Raw genomic sequence first — 16,956 nt, 5'->3', positions numbered from 1 at the left:
GTACTACATCCCTGCAACTCACTCTTTCCATAGTCGGAATTCTAAAGGACGAGATGCAAAGGTCATTGCCGGAGCCTCTGGTTTATCATGCTGCTTATGCCCTGATTGTTGGAAAATTATCAAAAACTGGAGATCTGGGGAATGTAAACAGATCAGCTGCTGTTGCAAGGAAGGTCTGAAAAGGTCGTGTGTTTTAAAAAAAACACACCTTAAAAGCAAATAATTTTTCCAGCATGGACCTGAAACATAGCAATTTTTCATCTACCAGTCCTCCTTTGCCCAAGAGAGAATTTTAAAAAACAGGGTGTGAAATGCCTTTCCATAGCTTATTCCTTTTTGTTATTTATTGAGCCAAATGGGTTGTTGAATGCCCAGATACAGATACAGAATACCCAGATAAATGATTCTATTCAAAAGATGCCATGTTTGAACTACCATGCCAGCAATGGTCAACCTTGAACAGGATTCGCACCTCACATGGTGTCTGTGGGGATTCACTGCATAATTCACTGCATCCTCCCATCAGGGGGATTATGTGTCCCTCGTTTAAATTGTATATCCCACTGTGACCAGCTGTAAACTGAGGGCAGATACCAATCCAGTATCTGATTTTCACCCCCACATAAATGATGCTGTGTGCTTCAATGGTTAGATGGCCTAGACAAGGGGTAGGCAACCTTGGCTCTTTTATGACTCGTGGACCAACTCCCAGAATTCCTGAGCTGCTGGCTCAGGAATTCTGGGAGTTGAAGTCCACGAGTCATAAAAGAGCCAAGGTTGCCTACCCCTGGCATTGGTATCTGAATACAGATTTTTTGACATTCATATTTTTCTGTGTTTTTAAGAGTAAATGGTCAAATGCTAATATATATAGCAAATCCATGTATAATATGCTATATGCTAAGTAAATAAATTTATTGAGTAACAATTCATCCTGTTTGTTATCTAACTGCCCAACAAAACATCAGATAATCATGCAGCTTATTTAATTGAAAGGAGCTCCACCATTATCATCCTTAAAATACATTAACAGAAACTAAAATAAACTAAAATGGATCCATCGTTCAATTAAATAACCTAGAGCAAGATAGAAAAAACACTTCAAGCCTTAGGTATAGATTGCCAACATGCCAATTCCTTTATAATGAAAAAACGCTCCCATAAAAAGATAGCAACTAAATAATGGTACTAGCTATTTTTTATTTGCCATATTAAAATAACATTTACTTCTTTCCCCAGTTCCTACTATAAAAACTGTTACCCATCCAAAGTCTTCAAATTGCAGTGAGTCAATTTTTTTTAAAAAAAGCAAGCAAATCAAACCTAGTAAAATGAAAACACAAACTTCCAAACTCAGCAAGAGTCTAGATTCTAGAAAGACATGTTCTCTGGTTCAACATACAGGTAGTCCTTGACTTGACTTATAACTGTTTGAAGTTAAGATGGTACTGAAAAAAGTGACTTCTGATTAGTCCTCGCACTTATGACCATCACAGCATTCCCCACCGTCATGTGATCAAAATTCAGGCACTTGGCAACTGGCATGTATTTATGATGGTTGAGTGTCCTGAGGTCGTGTGATCACCATTTGCAACTTTCCCAGCCAGCTTCTGACAAGCAATCAGTGGAGAAGCCTGATTTATTTAATGATCATGCGATTCACTTAATGAATAGAGTAGAGTAGAGTGGAGTGGAGCGGAGCAGAGCAGAGCAGAGTAGAATTCTTTATTGGCCAAGTGTGGTTGGACATACATGCATAAGCTCTCAGTCTACATGAGTGTACACAAGCAGTGAACTGCTTAACAACCATGGCAGTAAAGGTTGTAAAATCAGATGCAACTCACTTAACAACTGCCCCGCTTAGCAATGGAAAATTCTGATCATGAGGACTACTGTATTTGCAATGCTTGCACAAAGAACTAGTGTTTGTGACCACTAGTTCATGCATGCCGCCACCACCACACTATCGTCTGTGTGGGACAGCTTCTGTGAAGAGCGAGAAACTACCAAACCAGGAATTTAACCCTGCCCTGTAATTCTCCAAGATGCTTGGATTTTACTTGAAACATTGGCATCAAATACTAGTTGCTAGAAGAACTACAGAATCCCAGACACGGTTCGATGCAACAGCATTTTGTTGATGTTGGCAAGTTTTCTAGCAATTTTAGCCACTGGCACTATGAGGAAGAGATGCTAAACTGGAACATTCAGACAGGCTTAAGCTGCCCAACAGCTGGAGTTGAGTTCTTTATGTAGGTAAAAGCATAAAAACGATACATAAAACTGCTCTGAGCAAAAACCAGATGTGTATGCACAAATGAAAATGAAGTGTAATGTACACTAATCCTGTTAATATGTTCTAATTGCCTTTAGAGATTAACAGGGTCTTTTTGGGGTGCAACACAGACTTCGGCTGAGTCAGAACTGATTGCTGTAATCTGCTTTCAGTGTGAAACTTCTGCACCTAAGCCTGTGGGGGGAAAAACATGTTCATAAGCACATACAGGTAGTCCTTGATTTACAACAATTCATTTAGTGACCATTCAGTTACCCCAGCACTGACAAAAGTTACTTATGACTATTTTTAACACAACCATTGCAGCATCCTCGTGGTCACGTGATCAAAATTCAGATGCTTGGCAATTGGCTCATATTTATGACGGTTGTAGTGCCCCAGAGTCGTGCGATCATCTTTTGGGACATTCTGACATGCAAAGTCAATGGGGAAGTCAGATTCACTTAGTAATCATATTACTAACTTAACAACTGCAGTGATTCACTTTAACAACTGTGGCCAGAAATTTTGGGCTCAATAGTGGTTAAGTTGAGGATTACCTGTATACTACATTTTACTCCTAGCTTTTAAGCCAGGACAAGCTAATTTCTGAAAGAGGGAAGGCCACCACAAATTCTGCTTTTTTTCAGACTTCTAAATAAAGTCTGGAAATGACTTGAAAGCAGGGGAAGAAAATAAATGATTTTCAAACGAAGGCAGGAATACCACGCAATTTTGCTCAAAAGGCAGCCTTAATTAAAATCAGCTTCTGGTGGTAGATAGTGCCTGACAGAAAAAATAAGGCCACGTTCTCTTAATGCATTAAATCATTCCTTAAAATGCAAAGATTTACAGTATTTTGGAGGTCCTGTGTTTTGAGGGTTAAAAGCAAAAATAACCAAATTCTTTCTGGCCATAGTAGACACGCAGACACCCTCTATAAATGGGGCAAAATACCATTACCAGATTGTGACTGTGGGACTGAAAAACAAACTATCCAATATAGAATGTCAGAGTGTGCCAAAACAGAGCCTACACTGGAGACTTTGCTGATTTCTTGCCTGTGACTAATGAAGCAAAACTAGCCATACTTTTATATTTTGTATTTTTTAATCTCTTGTGTATTTATTGAAATGTGAAGTGAAGGTGCGATTTGATAATTTGATTTGAGAAAAGATGGAAAACCAAAGCAATTATGTAAAGGCTTTTTTTTTAAAAAAAGGCAAAATAAAAATAAAAAAATGAAGAAGACAGACAGAAACAGAAATAGAAAGAGCAGCAAGTCCAATCCAACCCCATTTACAGGCTTCTGAAATTCTGCCTTTCCTGGCGAAGATTCCACATAGGTACGTAGAAATAATAGCAATTTATTAATATAGCCTCTCAGGGTCCTCAGATTCTTTTTTTCTGCACAAGCAGTTAAAAGCTCCACTTTTTAAAAAAGAGGCTATTTGGGAGAAGAAGGGCGGGTGGGGGGGGGAAGAAAATGGTCATTTCTGGGAACTGAATGGGCTTTTTTTTTTTTTACTTAACTCTTGCCTTCCAGATTGCCAAGAAAGAGAGAGAATGGTGCAAGTTGTGAGGGGGGAGAAAAAAAGAAAGAAAGAAAAGGGATTCAAACAATCGGCAGGGCAAAGCCTTGAGCCACAGAAGGTACTGCTGGCTGCAAAGGCTTTGCACGTTATCCGCCCATGGAAGGGAGGGGCCCCTTCCAGGCCTCCCCAGTTCGTTCCAGCTCACATTCCTGTCTGGGCAGGCAGCCCAAGTGACGTCAGACGACCAGAGCCAGCCATGTGCTCTCTTCCCATGTGGATGTGCAGGGGGAGGAGAGCAGAAGAGAGGAAGGAGGGAGGGAGGGAGGGAAAGCAGGCCTTGAGGCCAACTTTCAGCAGGCTGCAACAGGGGTGGGAAGTAAGGTCTTGGCCTGCTGCCCTAACTAGCTGCATAGCCTGCTAGTAAAGGCCAGGCCCACGCCACCCACAAAATACAGGTTGACTGACCACTAAAATTGAGCCCCCAAATTTATGTTGCTGTGAGAATTGGTTAAGCGACTTTTGTCCCATTTTACGTAGATCCCAGCTTGTACGTGGTCCGTTAAAACAGCGTTTCCCAACCTTAGGAACTTGAAGATGCGTGGACTTCAACTCCCAGAATTCCCCAGCCAGCTAATTCTGGGAGTTGAAGTCCACGCATCTTCAAGTTCCTAAGGTTGGGAAACGCTGCGTTAAAACACACCCTCGTGGTGTAGTAGTGTAATGAGTGAGCATATCCATTGTTTCTGGCCTTGGGGATGGCTAGTCTAGGGAAAAGAAGGACTAGGGGGTGACATGACAGCACTATCCCAGTATTTGAGGGGCTGCCACAAAGAAGAGGAGGCGAACCTATTTCCCAAAGCACCAGAGGGCAGGCCAAGAAATAACAGATGGAGACTAATCACAGAGAGAACAATGAACCAGTGGAATGGCTTGTCTTCAGAAGGTGTGGGTGCTTCATCACTGGAGGTTTTTAAGAAAAGACTGGACAGCCATTTGTCTGGAATGGTACTATAAGGTCTCCTTGCCTGAGCAGGGGGTTGGACTAGAAGACCTCCAAAGCCCCTTCCAGCTCTATTCTGATTATAAAGTATCTGTGCCTTCCTCAATCTCGGGTCCTTTACCAGAGACATGAGAATTTAAGGGTTATGTACACCAGCAGTCCCTGATCTTTGCACCACAAGAGACTCGTTTCATGGAAGACAATTTTTCCATGCCCGGGGTGGGGGGGAGAAAGAGGAGTGTGCAACCTAAATCCCACGCATGTGCCGTTTTGCTCATCTGCCCTTCACCTCTAGCTGAGCAGACCGGTTCCTAACAAGCCACGGACCGGAACCACGATTGGGGACCCCTGCTGTATGGGGTCTTAGCTGTTCCTAGCACTGCACTCCTCTGGACAGAGAGTTCTGATGTCATTCCTGGGATTTGTTGGAGCCCCTTTTCCCAGATTAGGAGACACACTCCTATCCCGTTTCCCCAATAATTAGACCTACCCCAAAAATAAGCCCTAGCTTGATTTTTCGGGAGGTGGGGGGCTACTTGGTGGAGCAGTGGGCTAATGCCTCCTTAAGTAACACCAGCTGCCTGCAATTATTGCAGGTTCGCATCCCACCAGGCTCAAGGTTGACTCAGCCTTCCATCCTTCCGAGGTAGGTAAAATGAGGACCCAGATTGTTGGGGGCAATAAGCTGACTTTGTAATAATGCCGCTTGGGGGGGGGGGCGAAAGCCCTAATAAGCAGGCATATACATAGAATGAAGGCTATTGCTAACCACATTTGATTTGTGCTTAGATTGTAAGCCGCCCTGAGTCTTCGGAGAAGGGCGGGATATAAATGGGATTAAAATAAAAAAAATAAAAAAATACTATAAGCAGAATCTCTTGTCTGGATTGAGGAGAGTCTAATTCCTATACCATGCAGATATTCCTGTACACAATGCCAGCTATTCCATGGATACGACATTATGCCAGCTATTCCCTGGCTATGAAGTTTTGCTAACTATGTCTGCACACCATGCTTAGTATAAATAGCTGTAGTGTAGCTATTGTGTTTGTTCAACATGTTAAATTTGTTGAGTATTAACCACAGTGAGGGCTTTTTGAGCATTTGCCATCCAACACACTGCAAAACCCCACATAAAGTAAAATAAAATGTCAACTTCAAATCTAAGAACAGGGAGTCCTCGACTTACAACCACAACTGAGCTCAACATTTGTTACTAAGTGAGATATTTGTTAATGAGTTTTGCCTCATTTTACCACCTTTCTTGCCATGTGAATCACTGCAGATGTTAGTAACACGGTTGTTAAGTGAATCTGGCTTCCTTATTGACCTTGCTTGTCAGAAGGTCGTAAAAGATGGATCGCATGACCCTGGGACATGACAACTGTCATAAATATGAGTCAGTTGCTAAGAGTCAGAATTTTGATCACATGAATATTGGGATGCTGCAATGGTTCATAAGTCACTTTTTTCAGTGCTGTTGTAACTTCAAACACAGTCATTAAACGGACTGTTCTAAGTCAAAGATTACCTATGCTTCTATAATAGGGACCACTCAAAATGGCACAAAAAGGGTTTGCAGTCTTTTTCTGCAAAGCTGATGGTTAGGTAAGGTGCCACTATCATCACCACCACCCTGAAACCGTGCTTTGTTTGTGATTTTTAGTCGGTATTGTTTATTTTGTGTAGATATTTTTGTTCTTGGGTGTGTTGCACACCACCCAGAGCTGCATTGTTTGACTTAGGAAGGCATATAATTAAATAAATTTTATTAAATAAATTTTAATAAGAAGTAATAATAAGTAACAACTTGCTTCATGTAGAATACTAGGGAATTTGGCAAACTGCACATTATTTTGCAATCCTTTGTGATTATATTTTGAGGTTTTTTACTTTTGGCTGCTGTTCCTCTGGATTATTTTGTGTTTTTAATTTAGATCAATGTTTCTCAACTAAGGCAACTTTAAAATGGGTGGACTTCAATTCCCAGAATTCCCTAGCCAGCATGGGAAATTCTAGAAGTTGAAGTCCACCCATTTTAAAGTTGCCTCAGTTGAGAAACACTGATTTAGATTGTTGTTGAGTGTTATATACTGTTCATCACTTACAAATTGTTTTGGCAAAGAGAGGCAGCTATATAGATAAAAATAAATAATAAACATTTTAGCCAGTCCTAATAAAGGCATTGCCTCGGTGGCGGCTGGATTAAGTTTACTTGTTGGCTGAGCTCAATAAACTGGATCAGAATTGGTTAATACCGTATATATTTACATATAAGCTCATGTACAGATAAGCCAACCTTTGGAACTTTAACAAAAAAAAGTATTAAAAATGTGCCACCCACAGATAAGCCAATCAGCATTTTTCATGGTATGTTGGTTAAAAATTTAAGGAGTCAGCTTATCTCTGAATGGCTTTATCCACGAATATATACAGCATTTTTTTTTCTTCCATTAAATCATGTCTGATTCTTGAAGACTGCCTTCAGTTTTATTGGCAAGATTTTTCAGAAGTGGTTTGCCATTGCATCCTCCCTAGGGCTGAGAGAAAGTGACTGGACCCAGATCACCCACCTGATGTTGTGCCTAAGACAGGACTAGAACTCATGGTCCCTGAGTTTCTAGCCTAATGCCTTAACCCAGGGATCTTCAAACTTGGCCTTTTTATGACTTGTGGACTTCAACTCCCAGAATTCCTCAGCCATGAAGATCCCTGCTCTACATGATCACATTTTGGGTGTTTGGCAACTGGCTTGCCTTTCTGGACAGTTGCAGTGTTTGTGGTCATATGATTACAATTAACATTTTTTTTCCTGTTTTCTGGCCAGTTTCTGGCCAGTTTCTGGCAAAAAGCCCCTCACAGGATGAATAGACCACAAGTCATAAAAGGGCCAAGTTTGAAGGCCGCTGCCCTAACCACTACACAAAACTGGCTGTCAATACAGGATGTAAGGGGACTTTTTTAAAGTATTACCATATAGCCTGATGGATAAGCCCACCCATGCAATAGATTTGTGATGTTTTTCTCCCCAGGGATCAATCCAGCTGTTTACTTTTTTTTTTTAGTTGGCTGGAAAAATTTCATCTCCTCCCACAATGTGGAGTTAGAAAAAAGAGAAATACAGGCAAATCGTTGACTTACGACCAGAATTTTCATCATAAGTCAAAATGGACCTGATTTAATAACAATTTTTGTGACAGTCGTTAAGCTAATCAGCTTCCCAATAGGTGTTTTTTGCCATTTTTGCAGGAAATTGGCAAAATCCCCCCCCAATGCAAAGGACCAGAGTGGCACCCCGTTATCTATTTTCTTTAAAAAAAAATGCACATGTGGACTTGCTTAGTTCTTTGAAGATTGAAGAATTTCCCTTATAACATATGCAAAGCAAGAAGGTGTCTCTAAGCATCAGTGTAAACACCCATGTGTGCAAAAAAAGGGGCAGAGTTACCATGTTGACTTTTTTGACCACCATCACCTTGCATACATTTCTGCTTTTCTTTCAGATGCTGGCACAGTGATGAATGCCAAGAATGGCTGATAAAAGCAGGGTTTGTCTAGCACAGGGGTCTTCAAACTTGGCCCTTTTATGACTTGTGGACTTCAACTCCCAGAATTCCTCAGCCAGGCATGCTGAGGAGAAAGGGAGAGGTCTCCATGCTGAGCCATGCTGGCTCGGGAATTCGGGGAGATGAAGGGGGACATTTAATTGTATTTGCGGCCTTTCCCATCCCAACCAAGCTACAGGAAGTGTATATTCAATTAGGATTTTTATTTTGATTTACTGATAAACATGAATTACATCTGCTGGGCATTTGAGGATACAGAACCCAGTGGGATAAAAATCAAATATATTACTTAACACACACACACACAAACAAACAAACATATACACAGGTTTTGGATTGGTTAAGCTTCCTGCTTATCCACTGCCAGCTCATAGAAGTGAGGGCTTAACTTAACCTGGAACAACAGCCTCCTGAGTCAGTTACATTGTGCAAACACAACCATCATGTGACAGAGAGTTCCACAGGTTAGCTAAGATTGCATGAAAGCCGCCTTGCCCTATTCATTTGCTAGTCTGAAATCTTTTGTCTCTATATCCCCCTCCTTTTGGGGTTTCTTTGCAGAGACTTGACGCTAAGTAAAGAGGCACCATTGTTTCACGGGTCTTCGATTTCCTGTACAGTGAAAATCATACTTTCAGCATCCAGCAAGACTAAAGCTTTGGCCGCTGCCACTATGAGAAAAATATTTGCATGTTTTTTCCAAGGAATATCTTCATGCCAGCTTCTGGCATATGTAAGCTATGAGAATCATATGCAAGCTGTCAGCAAATCAATACATAAGGTCATTTGGCACAAGCTGCGTTTTCTACTGAATGTATACCAATAATTTTTTTCCTCCTTCCACCACAAATGCCACGTTTTGCTTTCTAAATCTTCTTCCCTTGCACGCCACTGAGACCACAGGAAAGATCCCTTCAGCTACCACAAGCCGTTTTAAAAAAAAGCAAACTTTAAAAACTTTGTCATGGGTTTTCAAACAAAGGCTGCTCCTCTAATGGAACACATCAGCACATCCAATTACGCAAGAGTTGCTTGGTTCAGCCAACTAATGTCAACACATAGAAGATGGTTATGACCTGGCTGGCATGAAATAGAACACATGTGCCTGGTTACAGCTGCACTAGATTCACAACTGCATTCAGACACTGCACCAGAGTCCAGCTCAAGAAATTTAACCATTTATCTGAATGGGACAAACCATAATTCCTGATCCATTGTTAAAAAACCAGAACTGCTGGTCTACACGCCTTGATTTCGTTCACAGATATGCCACTAGGTGGCTTCCACATGTATCACAAAATTATAGGGTTGGAAGGGAATCCTTGGATCATCTTAAGTCAAGTAATGACTGTCTAATCTTTTCTTGAAAAACTCCAGTAATGGAGCACCCATGACTTCAGGAGGCAGGCTCCTCCATTGCTTAACCCAGGTAGTCCTCAATTTACAACCACAATTCATTGTTAAGCAGTACAGCTGCTAAGTTAGGTATCACATGACTGCCCCTTGATTTTACAACTTTTTTTGTCGTCGCACAATCACCATTTGTGAGCTTCCCTGCCAGCTTCCGCACTGACTTTTTGCTTGTTGGAAGCTGGCTGGGAAGGTCACAAATGGCCACCATGTGACCACGGGATGCAGCAACCATCACAAACACATGCCAGTTGTCACACGCCTGAATTGCATTTACATGACCATGGGGACACTGCAACAATTGTAAGTGGAAAAACTGGCTTTGCAAGTCACCTTTCCAACACTGTTGTAACTTTGCATGGTCCTTAAACAAATGGTCATAAAGTGAGGACTACCTGTAGCTCCCACCATCAGGAAGTCCCTCCTTCTTTTGAGTTTGGATCTTGCTCTGTAAGGCTTCCCCCCATTGATTCTTTGCCACTCGTCTTTTCCTACTTCCTCTGCTCTATGACATCTCTTCGTGTATTGGAAGGCTACTATCATTACAGTTAGTCCTCAACTAACAACCATTCTTTCGGTGACCATTTGAAGTTACTTATAGCCATTTTTCACACTTACGACCATTGCCATGGTCATGTGATCAAACTTTCGATACTTGGCAACTGGCATGTATTTATGACTGTTGCAGTCTCCAGGGGTCATGTGATCACCTTTTACGAGCTTCTGTTAATGGGGAAGCCAGATTCGCTTAACAAACAACTGTGCCACTAATTTAACAACTACAGTGATTCATTTAACAACTGTGGCAAGTGAGGTCATAAAATGGGGCAAAACTCAACTAACAACTTCCTTGCTTAGCAACAGAAATTTTGGGCTCAGTTGTGATCATAAGTCAAGGGCTATCTGTACCTAATTTTAAAAAATGTCCCTTATCACATACTTCTTCCCATATACATTAACCTATTACACATAGGGCATTTTTTTCCTGTTCAAAATGTTCTCAAAAACCTATACCACCAGTCAACCAACTATGATTTAATTAGCTATATGTAACATAACAAGAAATCTTTGTCTGCTTGTCCTGAACCTTCCACCTAGCACAGGGATAGGCAACCTTGGCTCTTTTATGACTCGTGGACTTCAACTCCCAGAATTCCTGGCTCAGGAATTCTGGGAGTTGAAGTCCACGAGTCATAAAAGAGCCAAGGTTGCCAACCCCTGACCTAGCAGGAAATAGAAAGACAATGGGAAAATACCTCCTAGCAGAAGACAACAATATTAATTTCAATTACCCTTTGCTACACATGCCATTTCAATTTTTCAAAAAGGAGGAGGAGTCCTATAGCTGGCATTCCCCAATCCACTCAACTACAGCTTCCCTTATTCTGGGTCAAGGGGATTCTGGGAACAGAAGTCCAATACATCACTCTGGATGAGACCAACACCTGGTGCTCACAATGGTATATTTTACATCTCAGAACAGAGTAAAAAAAAAACAATCCATGTTGTAGGCCCTACCTGGATATATCTCAAGGCACTCCTTAGGACGCTGAGGTTTGAGGTTTTCTTGTCGTCAACATTGGGGATGTTTCTCTTCAGGGTCTCAAAACATTCTTTCAAGTGGGCACGTCTATGGAAACAAAACCCCAAATTTGGTCAGCCTGCCGAACAAACGTGATCTCAACTTTGATCAAGATGACATGCCAACTGGCATGAAATGAGGAAACCATCAGGCATGAGGTTCAAAGTAGGGTCAACAACACAGCCCCTCAGTTCCCTTAATGTAGTGTTGAAGACGTGTGGACTTCAATTCCCAGAATTCCCTAGCTTGTAATTCTTGCTGGCTAGGGAATTCTGGGAGCTGAAGTCCACGTCTCCAAGCGGCAGAGGTTGAGAAAAATTGCCCTAAGGTGATCTCAGTGAACATCTGAAATTATTTTTTTTAAAGTATTTTTAATTTCTTCAAATTTTACAATATGTCAGGCGAACATAGTTAACTTGCTTGAAATTCTTGTGCAAAACAGAGAAGTCTCAGTGATTTTGATGACCTCATGCAATTTCAGGTGATTTTTTTAATGTTGTTTGTAGGAGGCACCAGATGCTTTTTAAGGTGACTAAATGCAGACCTAACGAATTAGAAGTTGCAATGCTCAGGATTGTTCAAGCTAACTTACACAATTGTTTCATTCAGAGGCATCCCACACAGCCAGTGGAGGAGGTGTGGTAACAGAACAAATAAAAGTCCCCACACCCAAAGACGTAACACACACCTGTACACTTGACCTTCCGCACTGTATTACAGGAGCACAAAGTCAACAGATGCTCCAGATAACTAGCGTGTTCTCCATTGCCTCACATAAAAAGGATTTATTTATTTATTAAATTTATTTGCCACCCATCTCGTTTTGAAGTGACTCTGGGCGGATGCAAAATATTTTGTCGCCTACCCAACCTGCAGTCATTTGCTTAGGTCAGCTGACCTCATTTTAGAAATTACTCAGCTGAGATTCTTAAGATGTTAGCAGATGTTTTGGACATGCACGGATGATCTCGGAAAGGGACAAATCAGAGCAAGGGGGAAAAAAATGTGGCCATGAAAGGCAGGGGACAAAATGTAGGTTTGGGGATAAGATACGTTGAAGTCGAGCATTGTAATTGATCAACTCAACAAATCAAACTAAGATAAGGAACGAGAAGGTATAAAAAAAGAGCAAAAAACAGAAAAGAAAAAATAACTGGTCAGCATTGCTGCAGGCAAATACAGGAATTGTCACAGGATATATTCACTAAGGGTTAAACCGTAAGATTCCTAGTTTTCTCTGAATTTGACTGTTTTTCTGCAGATATTTTAATACCAGGCTATGTAAGCAACTATGAGCTAGGACAGGGGTCGGCAACCTAAAAAAGTAAAAGAGCCACCGGGAACCGGTTCCATCACAAATTAAAAAAACTGGGAGCCGCGTGCGTGTGTCCATGCACGCGCACGCGCAAAAAACATTTTGCGCATGCGCAAAACGGTTTTTTGCGCATGCGCGGACGCACGCGGTCGCCATTTTTTTTAAAAAGTCAGATGGAACCGGTTCCCGGTTGCCCGACGGCGACGGCCCGTCTGCAAAGCTGCCGCTTTTGGCAGCTTTGCACACGGGCCGCGGCAGCTTCCTCAAAGAACGACGCCGCGGCCCGTTCGCGCGGAGGTACGCGCGCACCTCTCCAAAGGTTTGGGGATGTGCGTGCGCACCTCCGCTCATTCGGGGAGGTGCGCGCACACCTCTCCAAACGGGCGGTGCCACTCTCCATTTGGAGAGGTGCGCGCGCACCACTGCCCGTTCGAAGAGGTGCGCGCGCACCGGGCGGCTGGGAGCCGCAGGAGACGGCTCAAAGAGCCGCATGCAGCTCCGGAGCCGCGGGTTGCCGACCCGTGAACTAGGAAATCAGAAATCATGCTTGGAAGTGGGCTTTGCACATCAGTTTTGCCTAAAACCTGCTTAATGGAACTACCAACATAGAGCAAGCCAAACCAACATGCAACACCCCCCCTCCCCGCCAAAAAAAATAATAATAATAATTTGAAGGCATCTTAGTTTGCACATAGCATAACTCAACACAATATGTAAGTAGGAAAACCACTTACAGCTACTGCATTGCATAAATTTGGAGAGCGATGTGAGGTAAATAATTTTGGTTTGTCTACTGACTGTTGAGAAATGCAAACCACGGTTAGTGCAAATCACGGTTTGGCATGGTGCCTTAACTGAACACTTTTTTTAGGCACATTCACAAAGTACAACCAATATTCTCAGAAAACTTTTTTATGCTTTGAAAAACAAACAGAAAACAACTTCTTGGAAAACTCACATTTTCTCCAGTATATTGCTTTGGAATTTAAAAAGGTACATACCTGTTCTTCTCCAATTTGTTATGGACTTCTCGGGTGCCAACCCTAAAATAGAGAAAGGAAGGAGGGAAAATATCAGAAAAAGCATTGCCAAGCACCCAAGTTGTAAAGTTAGGAATATTTCTGGAAGAGAAATCATCTTAATTTTTACACTCTGCAAAATGTTGTTAAAAGCAGTGGAAAGGAAGTCTTTTATTTTGTAAGAAGGGAAGAGGTGTGTCTGTGTCTGTACATATATAGGTAGGTAGTCCTCCACTTACGACCACAATTGAGCCCAAATTTTCTGCTGCTAAGGAAAGTGGTTGTTAAGTGAATTGCGCCCCATTTTATGATCCTTTTGCCGCAATTGTTAAATACAAGTAGTCCTCGACTTGTAATAGTTCATTTAGTAACCTCTCAAAATTACAACAGCACTGAAAAAGGTGACTTATGACAGATATTTACACTTGCTACCATTGCAGCGTTCCCATGGTCACATGATGAAAATTCAGATGCCTGGCAACTGGTTCATATTTATGACGGTCACAGTGTCTCGGGCTCAGGTGATCTCCTTTTGTGACCTTCCGACAGACAAAGGCAATGGGGAAAGCCAGATTCACTTAACAATGGTGTCACTGAACTAACAACTGCAGTGATTCATTTAACAATTGTGACAAGAAAGGTCGTAAAAAGGGACAAAGCTCACTTAAGAAGTGTTTCACTGAGCAAGAGGAATTTGGGGCTCAACTATGTTCGTAAGTTGAGGATTTCCTGTAATGCAATCGTTAAGCAAATATGGCTTCCATCACTGATTTGGCTTGTCAAAAGCTGACTGGGTAGGTTACAAATGGTGATCAGGTTAAACCCCGGACACTACAAGCTGTTATCATTACACACCAGTTGTCAAGCACCCAAATTCTGATCATGTGACCATGGGGATGCTGCAACTGTCGTTAAGTGTGGAAAACGGTTATATCTTTTTCAGTGCCGCAGTAACTTTGAATGACCTCTAAACGAATGGTTGTAAGTCAAGGCCATCTGTGTCTTCTCCATCAATTCTTCTTGAGGCAATTCAGAAGGATTCTAGAATCTATCTGCTCCTCCAGCCAAACACACCCAGTCCCACACCACAGATACGCAAGATGTGCATGGCACACCGATCGCCACATCCTTGTTGCCCTGGTAACAAATGCATCTGTTGTTTGCAGGCAACCTGCTGAGGGAAACGTACAGCCCTTGCAGCCTCTGTATCCGACAAGGAAAATCCAGGACACTAGAAATATGTCATAGTGTTCACAGAAGGCGAGATTATTTTAGGAACCCCGGAAAAACCATCAGGCAAAATGAACTTCTCAGGAATTCTGGATGGAATCAGATGTACTGATTAGATTTAGCATGAACTGTTACTTTAGATTATTTCCCAGGATCTCTGTAGGTATTACAGGTAATCCTCAAGTTACAACAGTTCATTTAGTGCACGGGTGTCAAACTTGATTGTGTCACGTGATGTATCGTGACGTATCGCAAAGTTTTTTGCCTTTGTGGAGCTGTGAAGTGGGCATGGCCTGCGCGTGACATACCAGCCCGCATGCAGCCAGTTTGACCACCCGATTTAATGTCTGGTCCAAGTTACAACGGCACTTTAAAAATGTGACTTATGACTGTTTTCATAGTTTTTCCTTTGTGGCATTCCCATGACCATGTGATCAAAATTCAGAGGCTTGGCAACGGGTTTGTATTTATGACGGTTGCTGTGCCCCAAGATCATGTGATCACCTTTTGTGGCCTTCTGACAAGCAAAGCCAATGGGGAAGTCAGATTCACTTTACAACCGGGTTACTAACTTATCAAGTGCAGTGATTCACTTAACAAATGTGGCAAGGTGTGTCATAAAATGGGCCAAAACTCACTTAAAAAATGTCTCACTTAACAACAGAAAATTTGGCCTCCATTGTGGTCCTGAATTGAGGACTACCTATATGTGTGCATGCTCGGATGTGCACATCACTGGCTCTTCCCCAAATTGGAGTGTTTTACACAAGCTGGGATTTCAGATCCTAAAATTCCCCTGCCAATGATGACAAAGGGGGAATTCTGGGAATTCCACTCTCAGCACATTTAGAGAGCACCAGATTGGAGAAAGCTGGATGTTCCACTTCGGACATTTGCTTCCCACAATGGCCAGTAAAAAAATTGCAGAAAACCACCAAACCCAAATTATCATTTTTGTACGATCTCCGCCATGGGTATGATAGTTCTGAATACTGAAAATCTATTGGGACCATTTCTCTACAAATGGGTGTTTGGTCCATGGCTATCTAGATATTAAAGACTGGGCAGCCATTTGTATAGAATGGAAGGAGGATTCCTGAACTGGGCAGGGGCTGGGCTAGAAGACCTCCAAGGCTATTCTATGATAAAGGACCCTAATGAATTAACCATGGGGAAATCTTCATCCTGGGAAATTTATCATATCTGACATGGGATAAAGCAGCTTCTTACAGATAGTCCTTTCTTACAACCACAATTGTTGGGAAATACCCAGTCAGGGGAAGGAAGGCCTCAAGTTTGGAATTAGCCTCCAATCCTTGCACAGCTGCAAGTGATTCCAAACTGACCCCCCCACCCCCACCCCTTAAGCTCCATAAAGCCATATCTATCTGTTCCCAAGTGATGGTGGCAACCTGGGGAGATTCCTGTATAATAGGCAGAGCTGAGCTTGTCGATCAGAAGGTCGGCAGTTTGGCGGGTCGAATCCCGAGTGCCGCGTAACAGAGTGAGCGCCTCTTACTCGTCCCAGCTTCTGCCAACCTAGCAGTTCGAAAGCACGTAAAAATGCAAGTAGAAAAATAGGGACCACTCTGGTGGGAAGGTAACAGCGTTCTCTGCGCCTTTGGCGTCTAGTCATGCCGGCCACATGACCACGGAGACGTCCTCGGACAAGCGCTAGCTCTTCGGCTTTGAAGCGGAGATGAGCACCGGCCCCTAGAGTTGGAAACGACTAGCACGCATGTGCGGGGGAACCTTTACCTTTTAATACAGTAGTCCCTAGATCCTTGTCGGTAGTTCATTTCAGAAGGCTTATTGAATACTAAAACCCAATGGGCACTGAGGAAAGCACGTGGTTTACCACGTGACCCGCTATTTCGGCTGGAAATAATAGGGAGTCGTCACAAGGCAGCTGACATATTCAAGTTCTTTCTTGTATGTTGACTGCCAGGAAAAGGACGAGCGCCAGGACAAGATTTCTGCTTCAAAATGCGTCAAATACTGAACCTGACAAATTTTGAAGCAGG

The 16,956-nt window shown here is 42.4% G+C and overlaps 1 protein-coding gene across 1 annotated transcript in view; it reads right to left on the bottom strand.

Moving 5' to 3' along the window:
• MNT (MAX network transcriptional repressor) overlaps positions 1-16,956 on the bottom strand; it is a 73,988-nt gene that overhangs the window by 22,838 nt on the left and 34,194 nt on the right. Inside the window, exons 3-4 of the mRNA XM_081346587.1 lie at positions 13,685-13,726; positions 11,305-11,416 (exon numbers count right to left, since the gene is read on the bottom strand). Coding sequence (XP_081202713.1) covers positions 11,305-11,416; positions 13,685-13,726 — 154 coding nt within the window. The remainder of the gene's footprint in view (positions 1-11,304; positions 11,417-13,684; positions 13,727-16,956) is intronic.

This window comes from Vipera berus (genome assembly GCF_964194415.1).
Source record: "Vipera berus genome assembly, chromosome: 1".
NCBI classification, from domain to species: Eukaryota; Metazoa; Chordata; class Lepidosauria; order Squamata; family Viperidae; genus Vipera; species Vipera berus.
The sequence above is the reverse complement of the archived record's forward strand: the minus strand, read 5'-3'. Positions and strand labels throughout refer to the sequence as shown.